This window comes from Leptidea sinapis, chromosome 36 (assembly GCF_905404315.1).
Source record: "Leptidea sinapis chromosome 36, ilLepSina1.1, whole genome shotgun sequence".
Taxonomy (NCBI): domain Eukaryota; kingdom Metazoa; phylum Arthropoda; class Insecta; order Lepidoptera; family Pieridae; genus Leptidea; species Leptidea sinapis.
In genome coordinates, this window is record NC_066300.1 from 7,661,757 (window position 1) to 7,686,384 (window position 24,628).

At 34.1% G+C, this 24,628-nt stretch overlaps 1 protein-coding gene across 1 annotated transcript in view; it reads left to right on the forward strand.

Annotated features, from left to right (window-relative positions):
• LOC126975462 (zwei Ig domain protein zig-8-like) overlaps positions 1-24,628 on the forward strand; it is a 148,776-nt gene that overhangs the window by 68,085 nt on the left and 56,063 nt on the right. Inside the window, exons 3-4 of the mRNA XM_050823380.1 lie at positions 18,905-19,002; positions 23,123-23,282. Of these exons, the coding sequence (XP_050679337.1) occupies positions 18,936-19,002; positions 23,123-23,282 (227 nt within the window). The 5' untranslated portion in view covers positions 18,905-18,935. The remainder of the gene's footprint in view (positions 1-18,904; positions 19,003-23,122; positions 23,283-24,628) is intronic.

The following is a 24,628-nucleotide window of genomic DNA, read 5'->3' on the forward strand; positions in this document are numbered from 1 at the left end:
AAGGATCAGCTCCATATAGCTCAGTATATTGTTGAGTTACTGCAGGAGACAACACTGGTTTTCAGCAGCCCATCGTAACATTTAGAGTGGACAGTTATAGCAACTATATAACAACAGTCTTCCCATCGTAATTAATTTCTGTAGGTATCAAGGGGAATGATTGAATATTCTGTTTTGTTGATTTTGACGTTTTTTTTTTTCAAAATTTATAGTGTTGTAAAATAAAAAAACAATAAATAATTAAAATAATAATAAATTTTAATCACAATATTTTAATATATACGTACCTGTATAATATAGTATAATATAATATAGGTAATATAAATATTATATGGTGTGGTGATAATATGATATGGTGAACACTGAAAATATACATAATAAAAATACAGACTTGTGTTAATCTATGAGATATTGCACATCAAGAATTATTAACATTATAAAATAAATCTAAATTTTTATTTTATATTTTAATCTAGTATTTTGAATATTTTTCATTTGTCTAATTGGTGGCGGTAAATTATTCCAGATTTGACAAGTTCACGCTGTGTTATTGATATGACAGAAACCACGTTAGACTTAAGAGTACCTATAAAAAAGTTAAGTGTAAGGACCGCCTATGGCGGTAAAAACCTCCTCCAGGTTTCTCAATTGGTATCTATCCCTGGCTTCTCCCTGCCAATATCTCCCCGCAGCGTTTACCGCATCGTCTTCCCATCTCTTAAATGGCCTTCCCTTCCTCCGTTTTGTATCTCGAAGAACCCGATTTGTGACTGCTTGAGACCACCGATTTGTTTGAAGTCTCTGTAGGTGACCAGCCAATCTCCACTTCAGTCTCAGTATCCGCTCTATCACATCTTTGGCTTTTCTTTTGTTACGAATAGTAATGTTCTTCATTTTATCTCTCAGCTTTAAGCCAACATAGCTTCTCTCCATGGCTTTATGACAGCTTCGGAGTCTATTTATTTTAAATAGTCCTACGAAAAAGAGTGTGATGCCATATATCTATCTTATACGTTGAGTAAGCCAGTGTCGCCGAAATAGTGAACCACAAAATACAATTAAAATTGATAATATATATAATTTCCATTTGGTAGTTTCAAATTGATTGTTTATCAAAAAACATACTTTTATCGCTTCTATTATTCAAAATATATAAACTTTGCCATACATGCTACATCATTTAGACAAGTATTTTTAATTATTACGACAGAGACCAACCGAATGCGCGATACTATAGTGTGTTCCGGCGACGGGCGAACTACTGAATGGATTTAATTCAAATTTGAAATATTAATAACAATTATAATTATTTTTATATATATATTTTTGCTGCTTCATAGCGTCCACGCGGATGTAATCACGGACAGCAGCTAGTTTTTCTATACTCCTTTAACTATTCAGTCGATACAATAGTTGACAGTAACACGAAATTTTCACTATTCACTCAGTTTATTTAACGAGTTCCTGTGCAAAGGTTTGAAAAGGATCATTAATGATTATACAAGTACGTTTGATTGAAAGGGTCTAGCAAAGTGGTTCTATTTCGTTCCTAACGTTTAATTGCTTCCAAATATTTACCTAACCTCTGCCAATATAACAGTAACTAACTTCATTTCCGTGTACGCTCAACTAAGAGCCAACAGAAACTAACTTAGTAAACCAAAATTTCATTAGTTACCAAGCATTAAAATGCATTCAAATAGTAGCAAATGTTAAAGTGAAAGTGGGACTGAAACTTGACGTTTATTGGACTTTCAAATAATGCATTAACATTTGCATTGCAGATGTGGATAAATGAAATTCAATATTTACGCTTACAAATGTTTAAAAATATTTTTTAAATGCAAGGCATCGTTAAGCAAATTATTGGGTACAAACAAAATGTGTCTGTAATACTGATTTTGGACCTGGTGGATATAATGTTATTTTGGGATAGGTATGACTCGAGTATATTATTTCCGACGATCTGGTTGAGATCGCAAGAGTAGGTTGGATGAGGGCAGTGCAGGTCATGGCGATCTATGGGGAAGGCCTTTGTCATCCGGCTGATATGATGATGATAATGATGATGACTCGATTATGTATAAATGTTTTTTTTTATGGAAGAAGAAGATAAAAACGATCATCTGATGGTAAATGATAAAAAAAACTTTAAAGTTATGAAGCATCATTATGTCTAGTATACTCAAGCTGTGATTTAATTAACCGAAAACATCTTGAGATCAAAACCAACGTCTTATCGACACAATAGAGTCTACGCTCCCGTTTATTAATTAACGAAGCCTTCGAGAAAATTGAATATTTATCTTTTTACACCACAGCTATAAAATTGGAGTAAATTGTTATAGAAAATTCTATTCTTAATATATTGTTGATACCTACTACGATAATCCATTTTATGATACTTATGAATTTTTTTTATGAAAATCAGGGACGCGACGAGCAGGACGTTCAGCTGATGGTAATTGATACCCCCTTCCCATTACAATGCAGTGCTGCTCAGGATTCTAGAAAAACCCTAAAATTCTGAGCGGCACTACAATTGCGTTTGTCACCTTGAGACGTAAGATGTTAAGTCTCATTTGCCCAGTAATATCACTAGCTACGGCGCCCTTCAGACCGAAACACAGTAATGCTTACACATTACCGCTTCACGGCAGAAAAAGGCGCCGTTGTGGTACCCATAATCTAGCCGGCATCCTGTGCTAAGGGGCCTCCCATTGTTGATACTTACAATCCACCTTAGGATAACTATGAAATTATAGAGTATTTATATATTTAAGTATTTATGAGATAAAAGTATGAGTGCCATTGTGTTATGGTTATTTGAAATTCCAATTAGTACCAACATTCAGTTATAATAATAATAATAATAATAATAATAATAATAATAATAATAATAATAATATTGACACACTTTTTACACAAATTATCTTGCACCAAATTAGGCATATATAGCCTGTGTTATGGGTTGCAAGACAACGATATATTTAATACAATATACTTACTTAAACATACATAAATACATAATATAAACAAACATCAATATCCATCATATAAATGCCTACCGGGATTCGAACCCGGAACCTCTAGCTTTGTAGGTAGGATCGCTAACCACTCGGCTATACAGGTCGTCAGTTATGATAATATTAATAGAATAAATTATAACCTGTTATCGTGTATATAAAATTCTCGTGTCACAATGTTCGTTCCCGTACTCCGCCGAAACGGCTTGACCGATTCTCATGAAATTTTGTGAGCATATTGAGTAGGTCTGAGAATCGGCCAACATCTATTTTTCATACCCCTAAATGTTAAGGGTGGTCCACACGAAATTTTTTTTTATTTTTTTTTTAAATTTGATTGATTATGAGTCAGCATTATAAAATACATACAACTTCAAATTTTCACCCATCTACGATCAACAGTTACTTTTGTATCGCGATTTTAATATCGGCAATACAACGTTTGCTGGGTCAGCTAGTCTTATATATAAAATTCTCGTGTCACAATGTTCGTTCCCGTACTCCTCCGAAACGGCTTGACCGATCCTCATGAAATTTTGTGAGCATATTGAGTAGGTCTGAGAATCGGCGAACATTTATTTTTCATACCCCTAAGTAATAAGGGTTGTTCACCCTTAAAATTTTTATTTTTTATTTTTGGACGAAATTTTTTGTTTTTATTTTTTTATAATGTGGTTTTGAGTCAGCATTAAAAAATACATACAACTTCAAATTTTCACCCATTTACGATCAACAGTTACTTTTGTATCGCGATTTTAATATCGGCAATACAACGTTTGCTGGGTCAGCTAGTCTTATATATAAAATTCTCGTGTCACAATGTTCGTTCCCGTACTCCTCCGAAACGGCTTGACCGATCCTCATGAAATTTTGTGAGCATATTGAGTAGGTCTGAGAATCGGCCAACATTTATTTTTCATACCCCTAAGTAATAAGGGTTGTTCACCCTTAAAATTTTTATTTTTTATTTTTGGACGAAATTTTTTATTTTTATTTTTTTATAATGTGGCATTAAAAATACATAAAACTTCAAATTTTCACCCATCTACGATCAACAGTTACTTTTGTATCGCGATTTTAATATCGGCAATACAACGTTTGCTGGGTCAGCTAGTATAAATATATAGTTTTATTTTTTATATTTAGTATAGCATTAGTAATTGTAATATTTTAATAATCACATGCAAAATCTTAGTGATGTCACTTTATTATAAAGTTGGTAGTTTCGTATTATTAAGATGTGTAGTAGGGTAACTGTTCCGAATTGCTCTCAGCTATTTGGGCACTTCTTGTTGGGACAGTCGAAAGTATCGGACGTGCTGGCTGCTGGTCACCCGACTGCCCTATTGTTATGAATCATTTAGTGTTTTTTTGTATATAGTGAAATAATTGAATATAATATCCTCTATTCAAGTGGTGTCGTGACACTTGGCCCGTGGGGCCCAGAGGCGCGGAGAATGTTCAAAATATTATCTTTGCTCCTCAATAAGGCTACTGGAAACCCTGGCGCTGGCAGTTATCTCGGTCAACGGATCAGCCTAGCTATCCAACGTGGTAATGCTGCTAGTATCCCTGGTACCCTTCTACGTTATGATAGTTTTATATTTTTTATTAGTTTTTTATTAAATTATATTATAAATATAGAATTCAAGTGGTTCATAAAAGTATTTTTGTTATAATTGTTAGACAAGTACTCCGAAACCTGGTAACTAAAAAAATAGGGACGTCTTGAGCTCATGGATGACGCAAGAAGATATAATCCAGTAAATGTTTTTTTTTTAATATGAACTTTGCGTATTCTTTTAGAAGTTGTTTTGATTTCACAATCCGATCATCTTAAAATAGCCTAACTAAATAATCAAACGGTGCGTCTTTGATAAGCTTTTTTTTATGAATATAAGGCACGAGACGAGCAGGACGTACAGCTGATGGTAATTAATACGCCCTGCCTATTACAATGCAGTGCCATTCAGGATTCTTGAAAACCCCAATAATTCTGAGCGGCATTACAATTGCGCTCGTCACCTTGAGACATAAGATGTTAAGTCTCATTTGAACAGTAATTCCACTAGCTACTAGATTATAAGCCAAGTCAAAAGAAAATAAATAAAACCTTCTTATCTAATACTTACTTTAAGGACGACCTGTATAGCCGAGTGGTTAGCGATCCTACCTACTAAGCTAGAGGTCCCGGGTTCGAATCCCGTTGGGTGCAAGCATTTATATGATAAATATGGATGTTTGTTTCCGAGTCATGGATGTTTAAATGTATTTATGTATGTTTATATGAATTTATGTATACTTAAGTAAGTATATGGTATTAAATATATCATTGTCTTGTAACCCATAACACAGGCTATATATGCTTAACTTGGGGCAAGATAATTTGTGTAAAAAGTGTGTCAATATTATTATTATTATTATATATACTATTCTCCTACCAGTAAACGTCGCAATTCAATTAGTTTTGTAACCAAATATCTTTATAGTTAGAAAGAACTTGCTTAGAGTAATCTGATAGTTTCTTTGCTCGCTGACACTAATGTATCTTTCTTGCTTACGTGAATAGTTTAGGTTAATTGAAACTTGAAGGCAAGGAAACATTTTTTGTCTGCTCTTATCAATATTGGTTTTGTTATATAATAGTCAATTTAATGGTCAAAAGTGGAAAAAAGGCATGAGAAGTTAACAACCATGGAGATATAAACTATTTGGTATTTTTTGAAAATCTTAACTTATCTTTACTTCTGGGATTAATTACAGAAATTCAATTTATGAGCTTTTGTGAGAGAGTTGAACAAGAGACAAGGAAAAGCGCCCGCACGGAACGCGAGAGTGTTCGTAATTTTTTTTTAATTTAATTTATACAACAAAGAAGATTATTAAACTTTGGAAATATATACGAGACTTAATTAAAAAATATATTTCGGTTGGTCCTCTGTTTCGGAGGAGGCAATTGTTAAAAATATTAACAGTTATCAGCTATACCTATCGGCAGCCTTGAAACCTTGTCTGAGTCCATACCTTTTACACGAACCAGATAGACACTCAAATTAACTATAATTTGTTATTTTTAAAAGTGATAAATAACCCTCACTTCTTAGATTAATAATTATACAAATTTGATTTGCAACCAAAATTTACGACCCATCATCCGTACTCGAACGGTTGGCTCAGTTGGAAAGAGCGCTCTGACAGAGAGGTAGCGGGTTTGAGGCCCGACATTAAATGATAGCCAAATTCATTCCCTTAGTCCTGTCTTCTCTGAAATTTTCGTATCTGGACGTGTCATGCTAGATTCGGGAGAATACCCTCAAAGAGCTCCACGCTGAATGGCAAACAACAGTAAAGCAATGCAGATGTATAAAGTAAGTCACAGAGGCCATCTTGCATAGACTTCGGGTCTTTATAAACTTTACCTTCGCCATAAGATATGTGGGAATGATATGAGGATTGCAATGGTCACACGCTCGAGTTTTTCTCTTCCAAGGATAATATATAATTACCCATTCTACGGATACCTGCCAGCAATTGCAATAGCAAAAGCAATATTTTCTGTCAAAACTTAACTAATGTTTTAATTTATATAAAATATTTTTCACCCTCCTTGTCGTTCTTGTAGTACTGCATTGTTTGTAAATAAAATAATCACTCTGTATATAAAGCAACAATACTTGCAATATTGAGGGTACTTGTAAATTATTTAGTTTGTAATGTTGGTCATAAAAGAACAATGGCGAACCTCCATACAAAATTTTTGTTAACTGCTTCTTAAGCGTATTAGTATGAAAAATGTGTAATAATATAGAGCTTATATTGCTGAGTTGATTGACCCTAAGAATAAGACTGTAGCAAGTCTAGAAATAAATATATTTCAGTTCGAAGTATTTGAGGTTATCACAGACACAGGCATCTTATGAAATAAAACAAAATATACACAGTATTTTTACATGTATAATAATCAATAGAGTTTATAGAAGCCACCAGGTGATTTAGAACACCAAACCTATTTAATAAATCATGTGAGGAATGATCTATTGAAATATACTTGTCTTACTATTTTGTACTCTCTTTTGAAATATCCATTGACCACTTCCACCACCTATCTGCAAATGGTAACACAACGACTTTGATTGGCTTGAGCTGTTGTTAACTGGTGTTCACCTTATAACAGTGATTCTGGCATTTATGCTATATAGCCATAGTTTTCTAATAAACTGATACTATCTCTGAATCCCCTATCTAATATAAAAGCGTCACCATTTCTAAAATACAACCTTAGAGCATAATTCTCATGTCAAAAAATTAACACGATAAATAACCAGTAAATTCACAAAAGAACGCGCGCCAACTATGAACTAACAAACACGAATGACATGACGATGAGAAGACATTAAGAAGTAATATTATTTTTGTTGGTGGTCTGCAGCATAGTAAGTGGTAGTTTATATGCGTTTGTGCCATTTTTATTGTATTTTTGAAGGCTTATCATATAGGAAATCAAAGCATTAGTATGCAAGACAGACAAAGTAATTTTAAGTAAGTAACAGGATAGATATAATAACTCTACTTGGTCTAAAGACATAAGTCGAAGCCAAAATAAATAAATGCTGATATTTCAATTACAGTCAAATGCTCATTAGAGTAATAGTTATCTGTGGTCAAATGGCTGCTTCTTAACAAAAAGACATTTGAGATCCTTTTTTTAATTGATTTTTTTCCCTGACTTAATCAGGATTAAATAGAAGTCTGAAAAATCTTATGAATTTATAATATGTAATTCGTAATAGTGACGTTTTAATACGCTAAATAATTAACTCAACAATTATTTCGCCATTGTTATTTCTTAGCACCTAAATGTTTATGCTTTTGTTTTGTTTTGTTTTTTCTGTATAATTAATATTTGTATTTAGTTTTAAGTTGTTTCATTTTTCTTTTAAAATTACTTAAGTATTAAACTTTAAATTTAAATAAATATTATATGTATTCCGACGACCTTATTGTACACGGTAAAATTCGAATGAGTATATGTATGTCCAATAATTTTGTTATCTATATTAATAAGTATTTTTTAATAAGAAATAAATAAATAATAATCTAATAATCCGCTAAGGAAGTTGCAAGATATTCCCAATACAAGTGTCTTATGACAACTTACTGGGAAGTCTCAACCACTAAAAAATGTATATGTAATCTTTGAAATAAACGAAATTTGAAATAAACGAAATAAAGATCTTTTGAAAGAAGACCGTGAAAACGAGAAGAAACAAATAAACAAAAATATTTTATTTCGTAGGTGAATTGAATTACACTTGAAATATGTCTTTTTTTCATACAGCATAAGGCAGATTTCCTTAAAGAAGAACGGGCAAGAAGCTCTAAGGTTGCTCTTTCCAAAACAGAATGGTATTACAGGTTCTTATTTTCAATTTAATTTTACAAATCATTTCAGTCACAATATATGCAAAGTCATGCAACAAAATACACAAAGATATACATATGTGTATACGATCGATTAAGATAGTGAAGTTCTGATGCGCCCTCTACCTTACTTACCTCTACCTTAGGGGTGTTTCTTAAAATTAAGGATTGGAGATCGATGAAGATTATTCGTATATATTAAAATATATAGCAAGACAATCATTTACACACTGTGATCATTTTATGATGTAATAAACAGGACGTCCCATGGCTATGTCATATCATATATCATATATTTACCAGTGGGAGGCTCCTTTGCACAGGATGCCGGCTAGATTATGGGTACCACAACGGCGCCTATTTCTGCCGTGAAGCAGTAATGTGTAAGCATTACTGTGTTCAGTCATCCATCTGAAGGGCGCTGTAGCTAGTGAAATTACTGGGCAAATGAGACTTAACATCTTGTCTCAAGGTGACGAGCGCAGTTGTAGTGCCGCTCAGAATTTTTGGGGGTTTCAAGAATCCTGAGCGGCACTGCATTGTAATGGGCAGGGCGTATCAATTACCACCAGCTGAACGTCCTGCTCGTCTTGTCCCTTATTTTCATAAAACAAAAATATATCGCCAAATGGCGGGGAAATACCTTAAATATTGTACATGTAACATTTCACTGAAAGTAGGCTTTATTTTAGTATAAAAGACAATCCTAAATCCATTCATAGGTTTTTAATAATTGTATGCTGGAACAGAAAGTCGAACCTGCTACGTGAGTAAAAAATACCCTGTAGTTTTATCATACCGATCGAAAGGCACATCAAAAGGCTTATTTTTTCTACATAACATAGCATCAGAAATAAAAGGAAGACCATGCATTTTAACATTTGATTAAAAATTTTGTTCACTGAAATGAAAAGCTGATATTGCCATAAGGATATACAAATTCAAATTCAAATATTTTTATACAAAATATGATATAATATCACTAATTGAAAGTCAAGAACTACCACCCATTCCAAATATCATATAGAAAGTCATTTATGCTATAGCAACCTTTTCTTCAACCACACAATCGTTTCTTAACAATTCTTTCGAATAACGTAATACATTTGTTTTTCTGGGATCTTATTGTAAAAGCATATACATCGCCCCACAAAAGACTTACTAACTCGCTAAGCCGAGTAGTAGGCTACGACAACTGCCATTATTATGTTCGACTCCCAGTTCAATCAGAAATTAAAAAAAAACTTCGTTTAGAAAAACCAACTTCAAAAACTGAAAAGTATCAAAAACTAAAAATGTTATTTAATACACCTTTAGCTTTAATATTAATAAAATGCTATTATTTATATGTGCTACCTATTGATAGGTTTTAAGTCTGTACCTCCTCCTTTTGGATGTCGGTTAAAACTATGATTGTAGTTTAAAAATATAAAAAATTTGAAGTATTTCTATAATATATGTATAGGTACATTATGAATAAACGAAAATATTGCGGGTCATTAAAGTCTAAAACGTTCTGAGTTTTTTGCTTTTGTTATATTTGTAAAAAAAGCAAATTAAATGCTTGATTTCTATACATCTAATATTTGGTTGAAAAAACTGCAATACATTTAAGTAAGGTAACCTGAAAGCTGTCATGTTAAGTGAATTTGTCCCCAGCGTTTCGTGTTCCATTTCGATAAGTTAAAAAGGGTTGGGTTTTCCCTAGGGCTCATAATATCCACAACATGAATGAATGCGATGAGTGCTTAGTTTGAACTCCCGGCAACTGGAATTCCAACAAAGGTAAAATTTCTGTAAAGTTTTTTAATCTGTATAGTTTTTGGTTCAAACCTTGCAAAGTGTCATTGAAATGAGATAAAGTTTCTGTTGACAAAAAGTGAATGAACGTATAATTCACATGCTGAAATATTTGTAAGCCATGCAATATCTGAAAGAACTTTTTGAGCTTTGAAATGGTTAGGAAAGTTATTATTTGATTGACAGCGCCTTAAAGCCTATGATTTCATATTATATTTTGCGTTAATAATATTTCGATATGATAAGCTGAGGCAATGCGTTTCTTTAAATCAGTGTAGGAGAAATAAGGTCACCTGATGTTAAATTATCACTGCTGCCTACATCAGAGCAACAACAGAGGAATCACAGGGGCGTTACTGGTTTTTTGAAAGATACCCATGTTGTATCGTATTGGAAACAAATTAGAAGGGAGCACATTCCATGGTTTGGTTGTTGGATGAAAATTTCTTCAAAAATGTAGCACTGTGTTACGAACGTCAGACATCCAGATAATGGATGAATGATATCTTAATTTGTGGCTCATCGTGTTAAGATAGAGTTCGGCGGCAGGAATCAGATCACACAGCGACACACTTCCCATATAAATGTAGTAGAAGACACGATGAAGTGATCTACGCTAGATGAAGCGATCTAGGAATTCTCAGAGCGCTGGATCCCCTACAATTCAAGCAGCTCCTTGTTGCACGAGCTGGTTCGAGCTCATACTGGGGATCGCCAGACCAGAGAGTATAGCATTACTCCATACGTGGCCGAACCAGCGTTTTATAGAGCGCCGGGCTGGCTTCCTTTGCTTGGCTTGCTTTGCCTTCCAGTGGAAGTGTGACGACGATAAAATCGTCAATCGGTTTCGACATTTCCATTCGCAAGTGAAGCATTAAACGAAGTATTGTCAAAGATCGGTGATATGCTCATATACAACGGGTTTCTAAATAAAGTTATTTATATGACGAGACATGCAAAGCAATGTTTATTATATTGCAAAATAATATATATGTATATAAATGACTGCTTATAAATTACATAATCTGTGAAGGTAATAATTAAATAAATGACAAATAAAGGATTTATTTATATTTGTGCCCAATATTCACTATAATTACAACAAGAAAAAATCAAACATTCTTGTGTTCCGTAAAAATTTGTCCATGAGTGTATATATTTTATTAAATCAATAGAGCTTATATAGAACCAAAATTGAACAATTGAAAATTTAAATCTGACATCCATTCTGAATATAAAATGTGATCTAGAAAATGCTGTATTGTTTCAAAGATAATGGAATAAGATAGGACATTTCGTATGTAATATTCCGAGCGTATTTCGTTCACATTCGGATTTTATGTTCGGAGTTTCAAGCAGAATTGAAATATTTTTATATTATTAACTAATGAAGCATAAGTCGTGACATCTGTTTACATAGCATTTTAACTGATCTAGAATTTAGTTTAGTAATTAAGTTTTTTTAACTGAGTATAGAATATCAAGGCGATTTTTTTAGCTCGTTTTGTAATACACTTTGCATGACTGAAGTTTTGTATTTAGATGAAACTGCGTTTAAATGGACATGATTAAACTAAATATAAAATATGAGCAGTAATCTATGTGTTTCTGGACTTGCGCAAGATACGATTCTAGTCTTTAAGTTTTTTTTTTTTATGAAAATGAGGGACGAGACGAGCAGGACGTTCAACTGATGGTAATTGATACTCCCTACCCATAACAATGCAGTGCCACTCAGGATTCTTGAAAAACCCAATATTCCTGAGTGGCACTACAATTGCGCTCATCTAGTTGAGACATAAGATGTTAAGTCTCATTTGCCTAGTAATTTCACTAGCTCCAGCGCCCTTCAGACCAAAACACAATAATGCTTACTTATTACTGCTTCATGGTAGAAATAGGTGCCGATGTGATACCTATAATCTTGCCGGCATCCTGTGCAAAGGATGCCTCCCACTGTCTTTTGTAGGCAGGCTTCAAGTATAACTATTTTTCTGCTCAATTAATAACATTCCGTGTTAAGCAAGTTGACTAATCTTCAAAATGATCAATTAAAACAATTAATAAACATGTAAACATATTTAATTAAGCGCATTAACAGCCTTTTAAGTGAGTAATGAACACAAAACACATCAATATAAAAGCCTGAGCACACCCCGTGACCCGTGTGTCTAATGGAAAATGAATGGAAATGTTTGAAAATTACATGGATAATTACTTTTTATTATTACTTTAATGTTTGTAATTCGTATGCATTATGTTTTAATAAAGCTTAAAATTAAAGTTTAAGTATAATAGTTCTTATAAATGAAAATTATATCACAAATACTTATAATATGGTCGAAAATGAAAGAGTAAGTAATGGCACTATGTTATAAAAAGAAATTTTATACAAATTATTTAAGTTTTCTTTAGTGTTAATTCCGCCAATATTTGTCTCTAAAACAATTCGACACGTGTTGCCAAAATCTGGCACGAGACTGGAAGTCTCGTGCCAGATTTTGGCGAGACAACACGTCCTGAGGATGCCTCGTGTAGAGGCGAAACACGTGTCGAATTGTTTTAGAGACAAATATTGGCGGAATTAACACTAAAGAAAACTTAAATAATTTGTATAATTATGGATTTCCGCAAAGTAACGCCTTATTCAATAAAAAGAAATTTTAGTTAGAATGAACAATATTGCAATGAGTTATTTATTTGAGTATTTTTAGTTTATTTATTTTTTAATTTAAGTGAAAATTATATTCAAAGACGCTGTGAGTGTAATATTATATTTAAGTGTTCGTTTTGTTAAAAAAAAACAAAAAGATATTATAAATTTTAAAAGTCAATCTTATCATATCAAAATCATTTAAAACACGAACAACAGAATCTAAACAACGTTCCGTTTATTAGACATTTTAAAATACATTTGTTAACAAGCGAACAATCTCATTTGTAGCGCGTAGGTGTGTAGTGATTATTATCAATGTTATATCAGTGGCTGATAACCTAAACAACAAATGCTTCTTTGTTTCAACAGTCTCGAAAAAATATGAATGTTTCGCTTGTCTAATCAAAATGTAGCGGTTATATAAATTATGAAAAAAAAAATTTCAGCTCAAAAGAAAGCCACACAAACCAAACCTTTGCCTTTGTGGTGGAATGTGTATATTTTTTATGAAATGACGTTTTAAGAATGTAAAATTAACAGATTGAATTTTAGCAATATCATGTTCCTATTGATGGTAAAGTGGGCTCAATAATATTGTGTATTGTAAAGCAGTCAGGGAAAATTAAAACAGTATTTTATCACAAATCACAATAATACAAATTTACAATTAAAACTTTTAACTTTCAAATATATACCCTCGTAATAATTTAACACTGCAGAATAATTCATTAACCCTGAGCATAACATTATACTATCCCCTTCGCCACCCCTCTCCTCTCCTCGCTCATACTTCACACTGCTATACTAGCGCCACCTCTCAGACAGCCGTTGCTCACTTCAGTTCACTCCATACGATATTCACTTACATGTCTCAATCATTGGCTTGTTTTGGTGAAGTATAATTTTTTAAATATCTATTCATAGTACTTAGCACCAGTTATTGAATAAATAAACATCTTATGAATATTTAATATTATAATTTCGTAACATTACCGGAAACGATTACAGGACCAATCAATTATTCCTTTGTCCCAATAGATTCAAATTATATGCTTTTGTGGACGGTCAATTAGTAGTTGTTATAGTCTGTGTTATTGACTAATTAATAGCGGTAATGAGAACAAAAGTCATTATCGAATAGCTGAATGGGTTTTATGAATTTATTTTAAACTTGTTTTCAATTGTTATTTGAATTATCACTCAAGCCAAAAAAAAATTCGTTGACTCTTTATGTGAGCAAAGAAATATATTTTTGGAGTGAAACTTCTTTACAAACGTTGTGAATTGAAACCAGATGAAACGAAAAAGCGAGACGATAGAGAAAATAATAGGTAAATGTATAAAATTTGACTGGCGAGAGAATGAGATAGGAAGCATTATACAGCGTTTAGGTACCAGGTGATCATAGCTGAAGAAGAGATTGTCTACCACGTGTGAATTGCACTCATGTTTTTTTAATGTAAGAGGATGCAAATCGACAAAGTAAAAACAGCAAGTCGCCTATGGATTATACTGCAAAAAGAAATATTACCTAATGCGCCACTAGATATAAGTTACTAATACATTTATTGTTAGAGATCCTTATCATTATTTTTCCGCATATTTAAAAATGCTAGAGAAAAGTAGTTATGAATAAATGCAAAGCTATTACGATTGTTACAATTTCCAAGATGTTATTGTATTAAACTCGCTAGAATGCTTCTATTAGTAAATTCACTGTAACAATCTCATTGTTACAACAATACAAATAAATTGCTTGTAAACCACAATATTCCAAGCGTACAATGGCTAGTTATTGTAGTTATCCCAGATGCAGTTAAGAAGTACGTAACTATGAGAAACCCCTCCGGATACTAATTGCAAGATATTGCTTTGGAGTTGTGTTATGATTACAATTAACGACTTGGTATCCAGTGTGTAATTGAAAAAATATTTTAATTCCTCTTTATGATATATTGCTGCAATGATTACATGAAAAAAGATTAAATTGGCAGGTGTAGAGACTGCCGATAGAAGTGGAAACTTAGAACTTTAAGTATTAATATTTGAAATTTCATTATGTTTATAGAACAAACAAAAAACTATTCCAACAAAGCACAGTATAAAATATACACAATGAACTTTTCACTAAATTCATTCAATTTTGCACAATACGGCAGCTGTATAGCTACAGAAATACTGCTATAAATTTATATGTTTAGATTTATATTTATTTGTTTATCACGTGCGCCAGTCATGAGTATGTCAGTGACGCGAACCCATAAGATTTTCCACTACCAAAAAGTGCCCACCCGGCTAAAGAAGATTTCTATTCAAAACATAATAATTTGTAACTTTATTTGCCTTCAGTGTGTGTGGATTGGTGCATCTACAATAACTATTGTCTAAAAAATTTGTTATATTTTAATTAAATACACAACTTAAATTTACAATCAAAATTTATGAACGATGCGTGACTCGAACCCGCGAACGCTCGTGTTCCTTGCAAGCACTCTTCCACTCATCCAACTGTTCGATTGTCGTACCGTTCATAATTCTTGATACGATAAATATACATACATACGATGAATTAAACCCAGTTACGTACGAAAAGGACTCACATGCGAAGGGTTCTGTACCGTTGCACAAAACTACGTAGTATAGAAATTGTTTTCACAGCCTCACAGATGACTGATAGACCACCGATAAGTAGTAATTTAGTATCAATCGGAACGGTGGATGTAAATCAAACAATCAAAGTATAATATTTCATTGGCATAATTTTTTACTTCTCATTTTTTATCGAAATTTATAACATGATCATTTCTGCGACAATTTTTTATTTACTGCCGATATTCTGCACACCAATCCTGCAGAAGTTCCCCAATATCCGTAGCATTTCAAGCGTATGTAGAGGTAAACCGTCCCGCATGGATTACCGTTTTTGCGGCAAACACAGCTCAACTAACGGAGAGTATAACCTGCTGAGATCAATTCGAAAAAACTGTACTTTACCAGTTGGGAGGCTCTCTTGCACAGGATGCCGGCTACATTATGATTAAACAACGGCGACTTTTTCTGCGGTGAATCAGTTATATGTAAGCATTATTATGTTTCGATCTGAAGGGCGCCGTAACTGCTGTAATTACAGAGCAAATAATACTTAACATCTTATGTCTCAAGGTGACCACCGAAATTGTAGTGCCGCTCAGAATTTATGAGTTTTTCAAGTATCCTGAGCGGCACTGCATTGTAATGGACAGGGCGTATCAATTACCATCAGCTGAACGTCCTGCTCGTTTCGTCCTTTCAACTTTCGTACGTCGTAGCTCGTGCCAGGCGATGAGTTAATTGCAACCTGCGCTTGTGGGAAATCATAACCATTAAAGACGTCAACGTGATCCGGCTTAAAATTTGGTATTTTGATATTATTTAAATTAATTGAAAACTATTTGATTAAACTGCCATTCATTATATCAAAAAAGTGCTACAATGAAATGACTAAAATTCCTATTCATCGTTCTTCGTAGCGAAAAGACAATAACGAACACAAATTTTTCTATTTTACAAAACAATTTGTAAAGGTAGAACATAGAAGACTGCAATATTTGCATGAGTTTTCCAGTTCCTTCAATTTCATCAGTCTTTTCATATACACCGCGAAAACTTTAGTGAACATTTTAAAATTGAATTTCCTACTTACGGAGCTATTGTGCTGGTGAAGGCTTGTCTAAGGAACTTTATGAAACTGACGAGAGGATAACCATTGAATATAGAAATATTATAATGTTATACTGACGCCAATCAAGTGATGGATCACTTATTATGCTCTTATTATCCATAATGATCTTAATTATCCATAATTTATACAGTGTGGACTTATTACAATGAAGACTAAATAAATGCACGTGTTGAGCTATTTAATTGTAAACATAAAAAATGCATAATTGACTAAAATAAATCCATCATCATCAATTCAGCCGGAAGACGTCCACTGCTGAACAAAGGCCTCACCCAAAGATCGCTTTGATGAACGGTCCCGCTCTGCCCTCATCCAAACTATACCAGCAATCTTGACCAGATCGTCGGTCCATCTTGTGGAGGGCCTACCAACACTCCGCCTTCGGCTACGCGGGCAGCATTCGAGGACCTTACTGCCCCAACGGCCATCTGTCATAAGGCCCATAGTTAGCGACCATGTCTGCGTTCCGCATATCATCACTGGCAACATACATTCGTCGAAAACCTTCGTCTTCAGACACTGTGGTATTTTGGACGAGAAGATTTTACGGAGCTTCCCGAATGCTGGCCATCCGAGTTGGATTCGACGAGTGACCTCTGTCCCGCAATTGGACCTGCCCAACTGGATTTTTTGTCCAAGGTAGACGTACTCGTCAACAATTTCGAGAGTACAGTTCCCAACTGTTACGGTAGTACATGCGACATGGGCATTAGCGCTTCTGGAATGTTTGCTGAGGCATGTGTGGACGGTTTCCATGCCATAATGCGCAAAAAAGCGGTCTCCATGTTGCAGCGTCTACGTGTAAGCAGTAACAGCATCCTAAAGATGATTGCTGCCAGAGCTGACTGTTCCTTCCAGAAACACTGGATACAGTTAGCTCTAGGTTTATAAATATATTTCACTAATAATACTAACGTAGTTCATAATAAATATTGTTACTAATACATTTACTAATATATATGGAGATGTCTCTGAATTAAATAAATAATAAATAAATTAGACATGATCTTCGTCTTATCCATTTTCATTTTGAGACCTACTCATTGGGCTCGTATTCAAGCTGTATTAAGGCCATCGAGCATATGGCTTAAGTCTTCCATTAAAATAAATCAATTTTCCAAAAATATAATTAAACCAGTAAGTATTGGACTTCACTTTGGTGTAGGCCTTTGAATAGGCAGCCTAGAAGAAGGTTTCACAGTAGTAGACCATTAATAGATCATTGAATTTGACATCTCACAGAACTGTTCTCCTGAATATCGGACTCTTACATCTCTGTTGCTGATCTATAATTCTTCTAAAATTCATAGGGCACTTTTATACGCCATTCATACTCTTGTAGTTGGGTTCAAAGCGTATTATTTTACGTGTATTAATAGATTGCTTATAAATATGATGATTAAAGTGAATGTATAATAAAGCTATTGAAACATGCTATAAGACCATGCATAATAAACCATCCTATAAACCAAATGAGAGTCGGAACTTTGTCAGGGAGTAGTATGCCATACGGCACTTCCGATTTTGGTGTATATGAAAAATCTAGTGCATTGCGGCACTTGCCGATTTCGGAAGGTCTGTTGTCTGATTCAGTAAGATGAGTCTGGCCTCCTCCTCTATGTCAAGGGATACGAGCTTTACTAATTTGAATGAAGCCACAACTTGAGAGAACAACACATAAAAGTTTTATCAACAATGCGTCACTCGATTGGCACAGTGGAAAGAGCGCTCGCACGGAACGCGAGAGGTCGTGATTTCGAGTGACTGATCATTCATAAATTTTGTTTTAAAATTTAATTTGTGTTATTAATCCCAGAAGTGAGGGGTATTACTTTAAGAAAATAACAAATTGCTTCTATTATATGTGATTGTTTAAAAGTTAATGTTATTTAATTTAATTTTGGACCGACGATATGATAATGACAAGGTCACCGGAAAAGGTTGGATGAGGGCAGCGCAGGACCGATCGTCATGGCGACCTTTGGGACAGGCCCTTATACAGCAGTGGACGTCTTCCGGCTGGAATGATGATGATGACGACGAAATTAATTTTTCAATTTACTTTTATGATCAAGGTTATACGAAACAAAGAGAAAATATTAATTTTATGCATCTCAAGGCTTTTATAAGCACCTTCCTAAAAGAACGCCAAAGTTTCTAAGGCTCCTCTGGTGCTGCAAGAGAGAGTGGGCGTTGGTGATCGTAAATCTTTAGTTATACAGTCATGTGAATAGAAATGTCTTTAATTGATATAAATGAGATTTAATATTATTGTTACAGATAACCTGCTTGGCGGGTAGGATGCAGCGGCATGCTCTTCGCCGCATTTCTTATGGCTCTCCTCACAAGGGCGACTGCCCCGACCACTCTCATAACGGGTAAGTGTTTTTAGAGTTCCCTAGCCAAATGGCGAAAAACGGTAACCTTATGGATTCGTCATGACTGTCTGTCTGTCCGTGTATGTCACAGTCACTTTTTTCCAAAACTATTAGAACTATACTGTTGAAACTTGGTAAGTAGATGTATTCTGTGAACCCCATTAACATTTTCAGTCAAAAATAGAAAAAAAAAAACAATAAATTTTGAGGGGTATACTTAGAACTGATACTCAAAAATTTTCTTCATAAATACGTGTGGGGGATTTATGGATAGGTGATTCAAAAATGATATTGAGGTTTCTCATTTCATTTTTTTCTAAACTGAATAGTTTGCGCGAGAGATACTGCAAAAGTAGTAAAATGAGTGTGTCTCTTGTTACTTCTAAAATAAAAGAATGATAAAACTAAAAAAAATATATAATGTACATTACCATGCAAACTTCCACCGAAAATTGGTTTGAACGATATCTAGTTAGTAGTTTTTTTAATACGTATAAATGATGAGAGCTCATTTCGACTCAAAGATATTTTGCCTTTTCCATTTAAATAATTTAATATCATTTTCCTTTCTATTTAATTATATATTAAGTTACTTGCTGCTACAAAACCCTTCATGGGCGCGTCCTTTTAAACATGCTCGATTTTATGAGATTAGTTTCTCATCCAATTTGCCTATATCTGATTAAACGGTCCGGTCACTTTATTTTTAACTTACGGTTAAAAAGCAGCAAATGCAGAATATACTTGATGTACTAATAGTAAGAAATATATAAAGAATAATAAGAATAGCAGAGTGATAACAGTATATTATACTTCTCATAATATTACATACAATTATGCAGGTAGCATTGTGCATGAATATCAAAACAGCATATGAAGTCCTGGTACATGTTGCAAGGATGTCATCTGATTTCAACTGCTATGAAACACAATAATGTCACCGCTACCATATTTATGTTCTCCTGGTGTCTATATAGTAACACGTCATGCATGACGTCACAATATATTAAGGTATACTCGCGTCATATATAACACAATCTCTTCTTCATCTATGATCGCCTGGTACCAAAACACTGCATAATGCTTCCTATCTCATTTTCTCCCACGTTAACTGATGAATTTATGTGTTTATATCTATCTCTCTTTACTGTCGCGCTTTTTCGTTTCGTCGACTTTCAAATCACAACGATGCTAAAGAATTTTCAGTACAACAATTGGTTGGGACTACAAATAGGTTACATATTTCTCACGCTAGATGGAGGCATAGTATTTTTGCTGCTTTGGACGCAGATGAAGTCACGGGTAGTTTTGTAAAGTTGTGAACTGAACAAAACTTGTCAATGATATGCTCTTTCGTGTGATAACATTTTTTTACTCATTTTTGTTGAGTTATTACTAGACTAACATAACTGATAAACTAGATTTAGTTATTTATGATTATCTCTTATAGTTGCCGCGATTTTAAAATTCTTTTTAAATAGATCATTATATCTCAATTTTTGAATAATTAATGTATTCATAATAAAAATGCTGTCACTCTCTGTTTGAGAAGGAAAACATACAAGCTTGAGAGCCTCCTAATTTCGAGAATCAGCATTTGCACCTAAAGTACACTGTACATCTTGATTTACTTTCGTACTGAACATTTTCAAGCAACTTAATAACTGCACGCAATTCAATTTAAATGTGTTCATTTGGAAATACGCTGAGATAAATTGTTAGAAGAAATACGTTTCTAAAATTAAATGATATTGTAATTATTATTTTTTTCAATTTAATCAATAGTCCAGATTTATCAGATTACTACCCAGTATTTACTTTTTTGGTCCCAAAGAGCTTTCGCCTTCTCTTACCATGGCTTGTCAAAATTATCTTTAACAAAAACAACTAAGAAATGATGTATGTATAATAAAACGGCTGGATCACTTGACGTTGCGTAGAGATGTCGCTTCATTGTGTGTCTTCTACCGGATTTATCACGGGGATTGCTCCGAAGAGCTGTTTAACCTGATTCCTGCCGCCGAATTCCACCTTCGCACGACACGCCACAAGTTAGGATATCATCCCCACCATCTGGATGTGTGGCGGTCCTCCACAGTGCGGTTTTCAAGGAGCTTTCTTCCACGTACCACAAAGCTGTGGAATGATCTTCCTTGTGCGGTGTTTCAAGGTCGATACGACTTGGGTACCTTCAAAAAAAGCGCGTACACCTTCCTTAAAGGCCGGCAACGCTCTTGTGATTCCTCTGGTGTTGCAAGAGAATATGGGCGGCGGTGATCACTTAACACCAGGTGACCCGTACGGTCGTTTGTCCTCCTATTCCATAAAAAAAAAAAGGACAGCGATACAGTTGAGCTTATTTCTACTTATTCTTAGAATGTCTCCTCATATGGCGAAAAGTACCTTCTATCTATAAAATACAAGACGTTGTCTGGTGTGAAGTACAGTCACTCTTATAAGTGTTTCTAGTTTGCGCTCAGAGGAATTCTCATTATTTACTAGCACACTGTGTGCGACGTGCAAATTATTATTTTACAAAAATAGTTTGATTGTAATATAGTTTCAAAATTTGAACTAACATTGATGCCTTACTCTTTCCCCCGACTTTGAACATTGAGAAAAGATAACTCGAAAGGTAAGGAGATATTGTCACCTTTCTCATCCTTTAGGCACGAGATATGGCCCCTGTCATTGAAATTGCCCATATTGGCTTTATAATTTTTCAGGAATTGTTTCTTTCTGGTAGTGTGTTGCAGAGATATTACAACAATAATTGCTTCACCATTTGTTTATACATACAATCACGACTATCTCTAACGGACAACGGATTTTCTTTAACGGACTTCTATTTTCCACGACCCTGAAATACTTGCCTGGCTTCTGCTAACTTTTCATAGACACTATAGTATTCCGGATCTCTTGACCTTAGCTGGACTTTTCTCAATTCCACATTTGCATTGTTTATTAATGCATTCAATTTATCTTTATTAACAAACCCTAAAGTATTATTTTCAATATCTGCCACTACCTCTTATTACTCTACATCGCTCTTAATTATTAATTTTTATTCGTTTTATTGGATTATTATAAAAATCTTGTTTTCATGTTCAATGATATATAACATAATGAAATTATTTGTAATACCAGTATTACAAGCTGGCACTGAGGAGTGGCAAATTAGGTCATGCTATTCGGTTGTAATACTCAACACGAACAAGGATAAGTGCCAAAATTACATCATTCAATTAATATTTTAATTCCTCTACCCTCAGTTTTAGCATTTGAACATATTTCACATTTTTGTATTTACTCAAGATTTATATTTTTGCTTATTATGAGCCTGGTTCCAGACGTAACGAACGGCATGAAAAAAAAATAAAAATATGAAAAATATTTATTTCAGTAAGAAAAATGGTACAATAATAGTGGATGTGTCCTTTTATTAAGTGAGGAACACCCATGCCAAAAGGCCACGCTCTTCCATATCAATTGAGTTAACAGTATCAAAAACTAGGCATCAAAATTTAAGTCTATAAAAATATAATATTACTAAAGAAAAATATTATACGAACAGGAGGTCTGTGTTTGTGTTAGTGTGTGTGTGTGCGTATGTGCGTGTTTGTGGTGTGTGTAATTGTTACTTTTTGTAAGGCACTACTTATTAGAGCATCGAAAGAAAGTTAAAAATAAAAGAGAAAGAGTGTAAGTATTTATCGGTGCGAGTAAAAGAGAAGGATATATTTTCGCTAGCGTACTTTAATTGGTTATTTACCATCATCTCTCTGGCTACGCGTAGATTACCAGGGGTATATTCGTAATGCAGTTTGTCTCATAGATGTGGTAGACCATCCCACAAAGAAGAAACTTGCTGACCGAACAAATGGTTAAAAAGTCGGAAACATTGTTTTGGCAGATCGTCGTCTAAGCAATGATTAAAACTGTAGTATGCATAGCATAATTCGTATTAGGGTATTGATGTAAAGTCTTACCAAATATATTGTAAAGTAACACTGTCCAGTAACACACACTGTGAATTAGACGTGGCAAAAAAGACATACCGAAACAAAGTTTATAACAAACCGAACAGAATATAGTTGTTTCTCTGTAATTTTGTTTTCAGAGGTTCCCGGAACTGACGCCATCAACATTACCGCACCCCCGACAGTGTTTCGCTTGTTAATTAACAAATCACTGCCGTCAACTCGCCGGAAATCTGATTCACCAATGCTCAACTACATATTTGATTCGTACGCTACTAGCAATAAACACTTCCATGACAAGTAAGTAAACTATTTGTACTAATAAAATAAAGAGACATGTTTGGTATTTTATATATAATATGTTTATAATAAAAATGATTGTGAAACTGAAGTGGTACCACTACCACTTCAGTTTCACAATCATCCTGCCCACGCAGGACAAATAGTTTAATGGACAGATGGCCGTTGGAGCAGAAAAGTCCTTGAATGGCGATCACGTACCGGAAAACGTAATGTTGGTAGGCCCCCACAAGATGGACCTACGATCTGGTCAAAAATGTTGGACGAGGGCAGCGCAGGACCGATCGTCGTGGAGATATTTTGGGGAGGCCTTTATCCAGCAGTGGACGTCTTCCGGCTGATGATGATGATAAATAACTAGTCTGGCCATAAATACTGTTACATAAAAACTTTTTTTTTTCAATTTTTTAATTAGTTTCAAATTGGAACACGTATATTATATAACTTATTTAGATTTTGCGCCATTTCACATATTTTTTTGTGTTCAAGAAAATAATTTTGTGTTCAAGTTTAAGAAAATAGGATTGCAGTCATCGCCTTTCACAAATTCCAGATATCATATTCCAGACACTTCAAAAGCTTGGTATCATCCGTATGTTCGTATATCGTACTATCACCAGATACAGCAACACATCGTCTGTCGAAGACCAGAAAAGATCGCGGCAGCCGGGTGTTGTTAGACTTACAAAGGCTGTTAATGCTGTTAAAGGCAGAATTCGTCCAAAGGTTTCTGTCGCGTATTATAAAACAAGATATGAAGTTCGGTGCTTATCGTCGATATACAGAACATTCCTTAAAAAAAAAATTTCAAATTCCAAATTTCTATATTTGATATTAAAATATATATACAAAATATAACCCTATAACGTGTTGGGGGATAAAACATTATTATTCTTAAAAACTAATACATGAGGTTTGTGGGGGGGGGGGGGGGGGGGGGAATCCAGGAAACTGGGAAAACCTGGCTATTTGCTATGAACATGCCTTACATCAATCTTTACAATTAAAGAGAGTGGATCGATCAAAACGCATTGTCGCGATACGCATGTGAAAAAGGCACAGAAATATCCTCTTTACCGATGAAAAAATTTTCACGATTGAAAAACACTACAATAAGCCAAATGATAAAGTGTACGCTCACAGTTCTAAAGAAGCTGCTCAAGTTGTCTGAAAGGTACAACGTGGTCATTATCCTGCGTCAGTGATGGTTTGGTGGGGCGTGTCTTATCAAGGAGTCACAAAACTAAATTTTTGTGAAAAAGGAGTGAAAACATCAGCCAAAGTGTATCAAGATACAGCTTGGGTCATGTTGTGAAACCTCTCAGCAGTACACTTTATATATATAT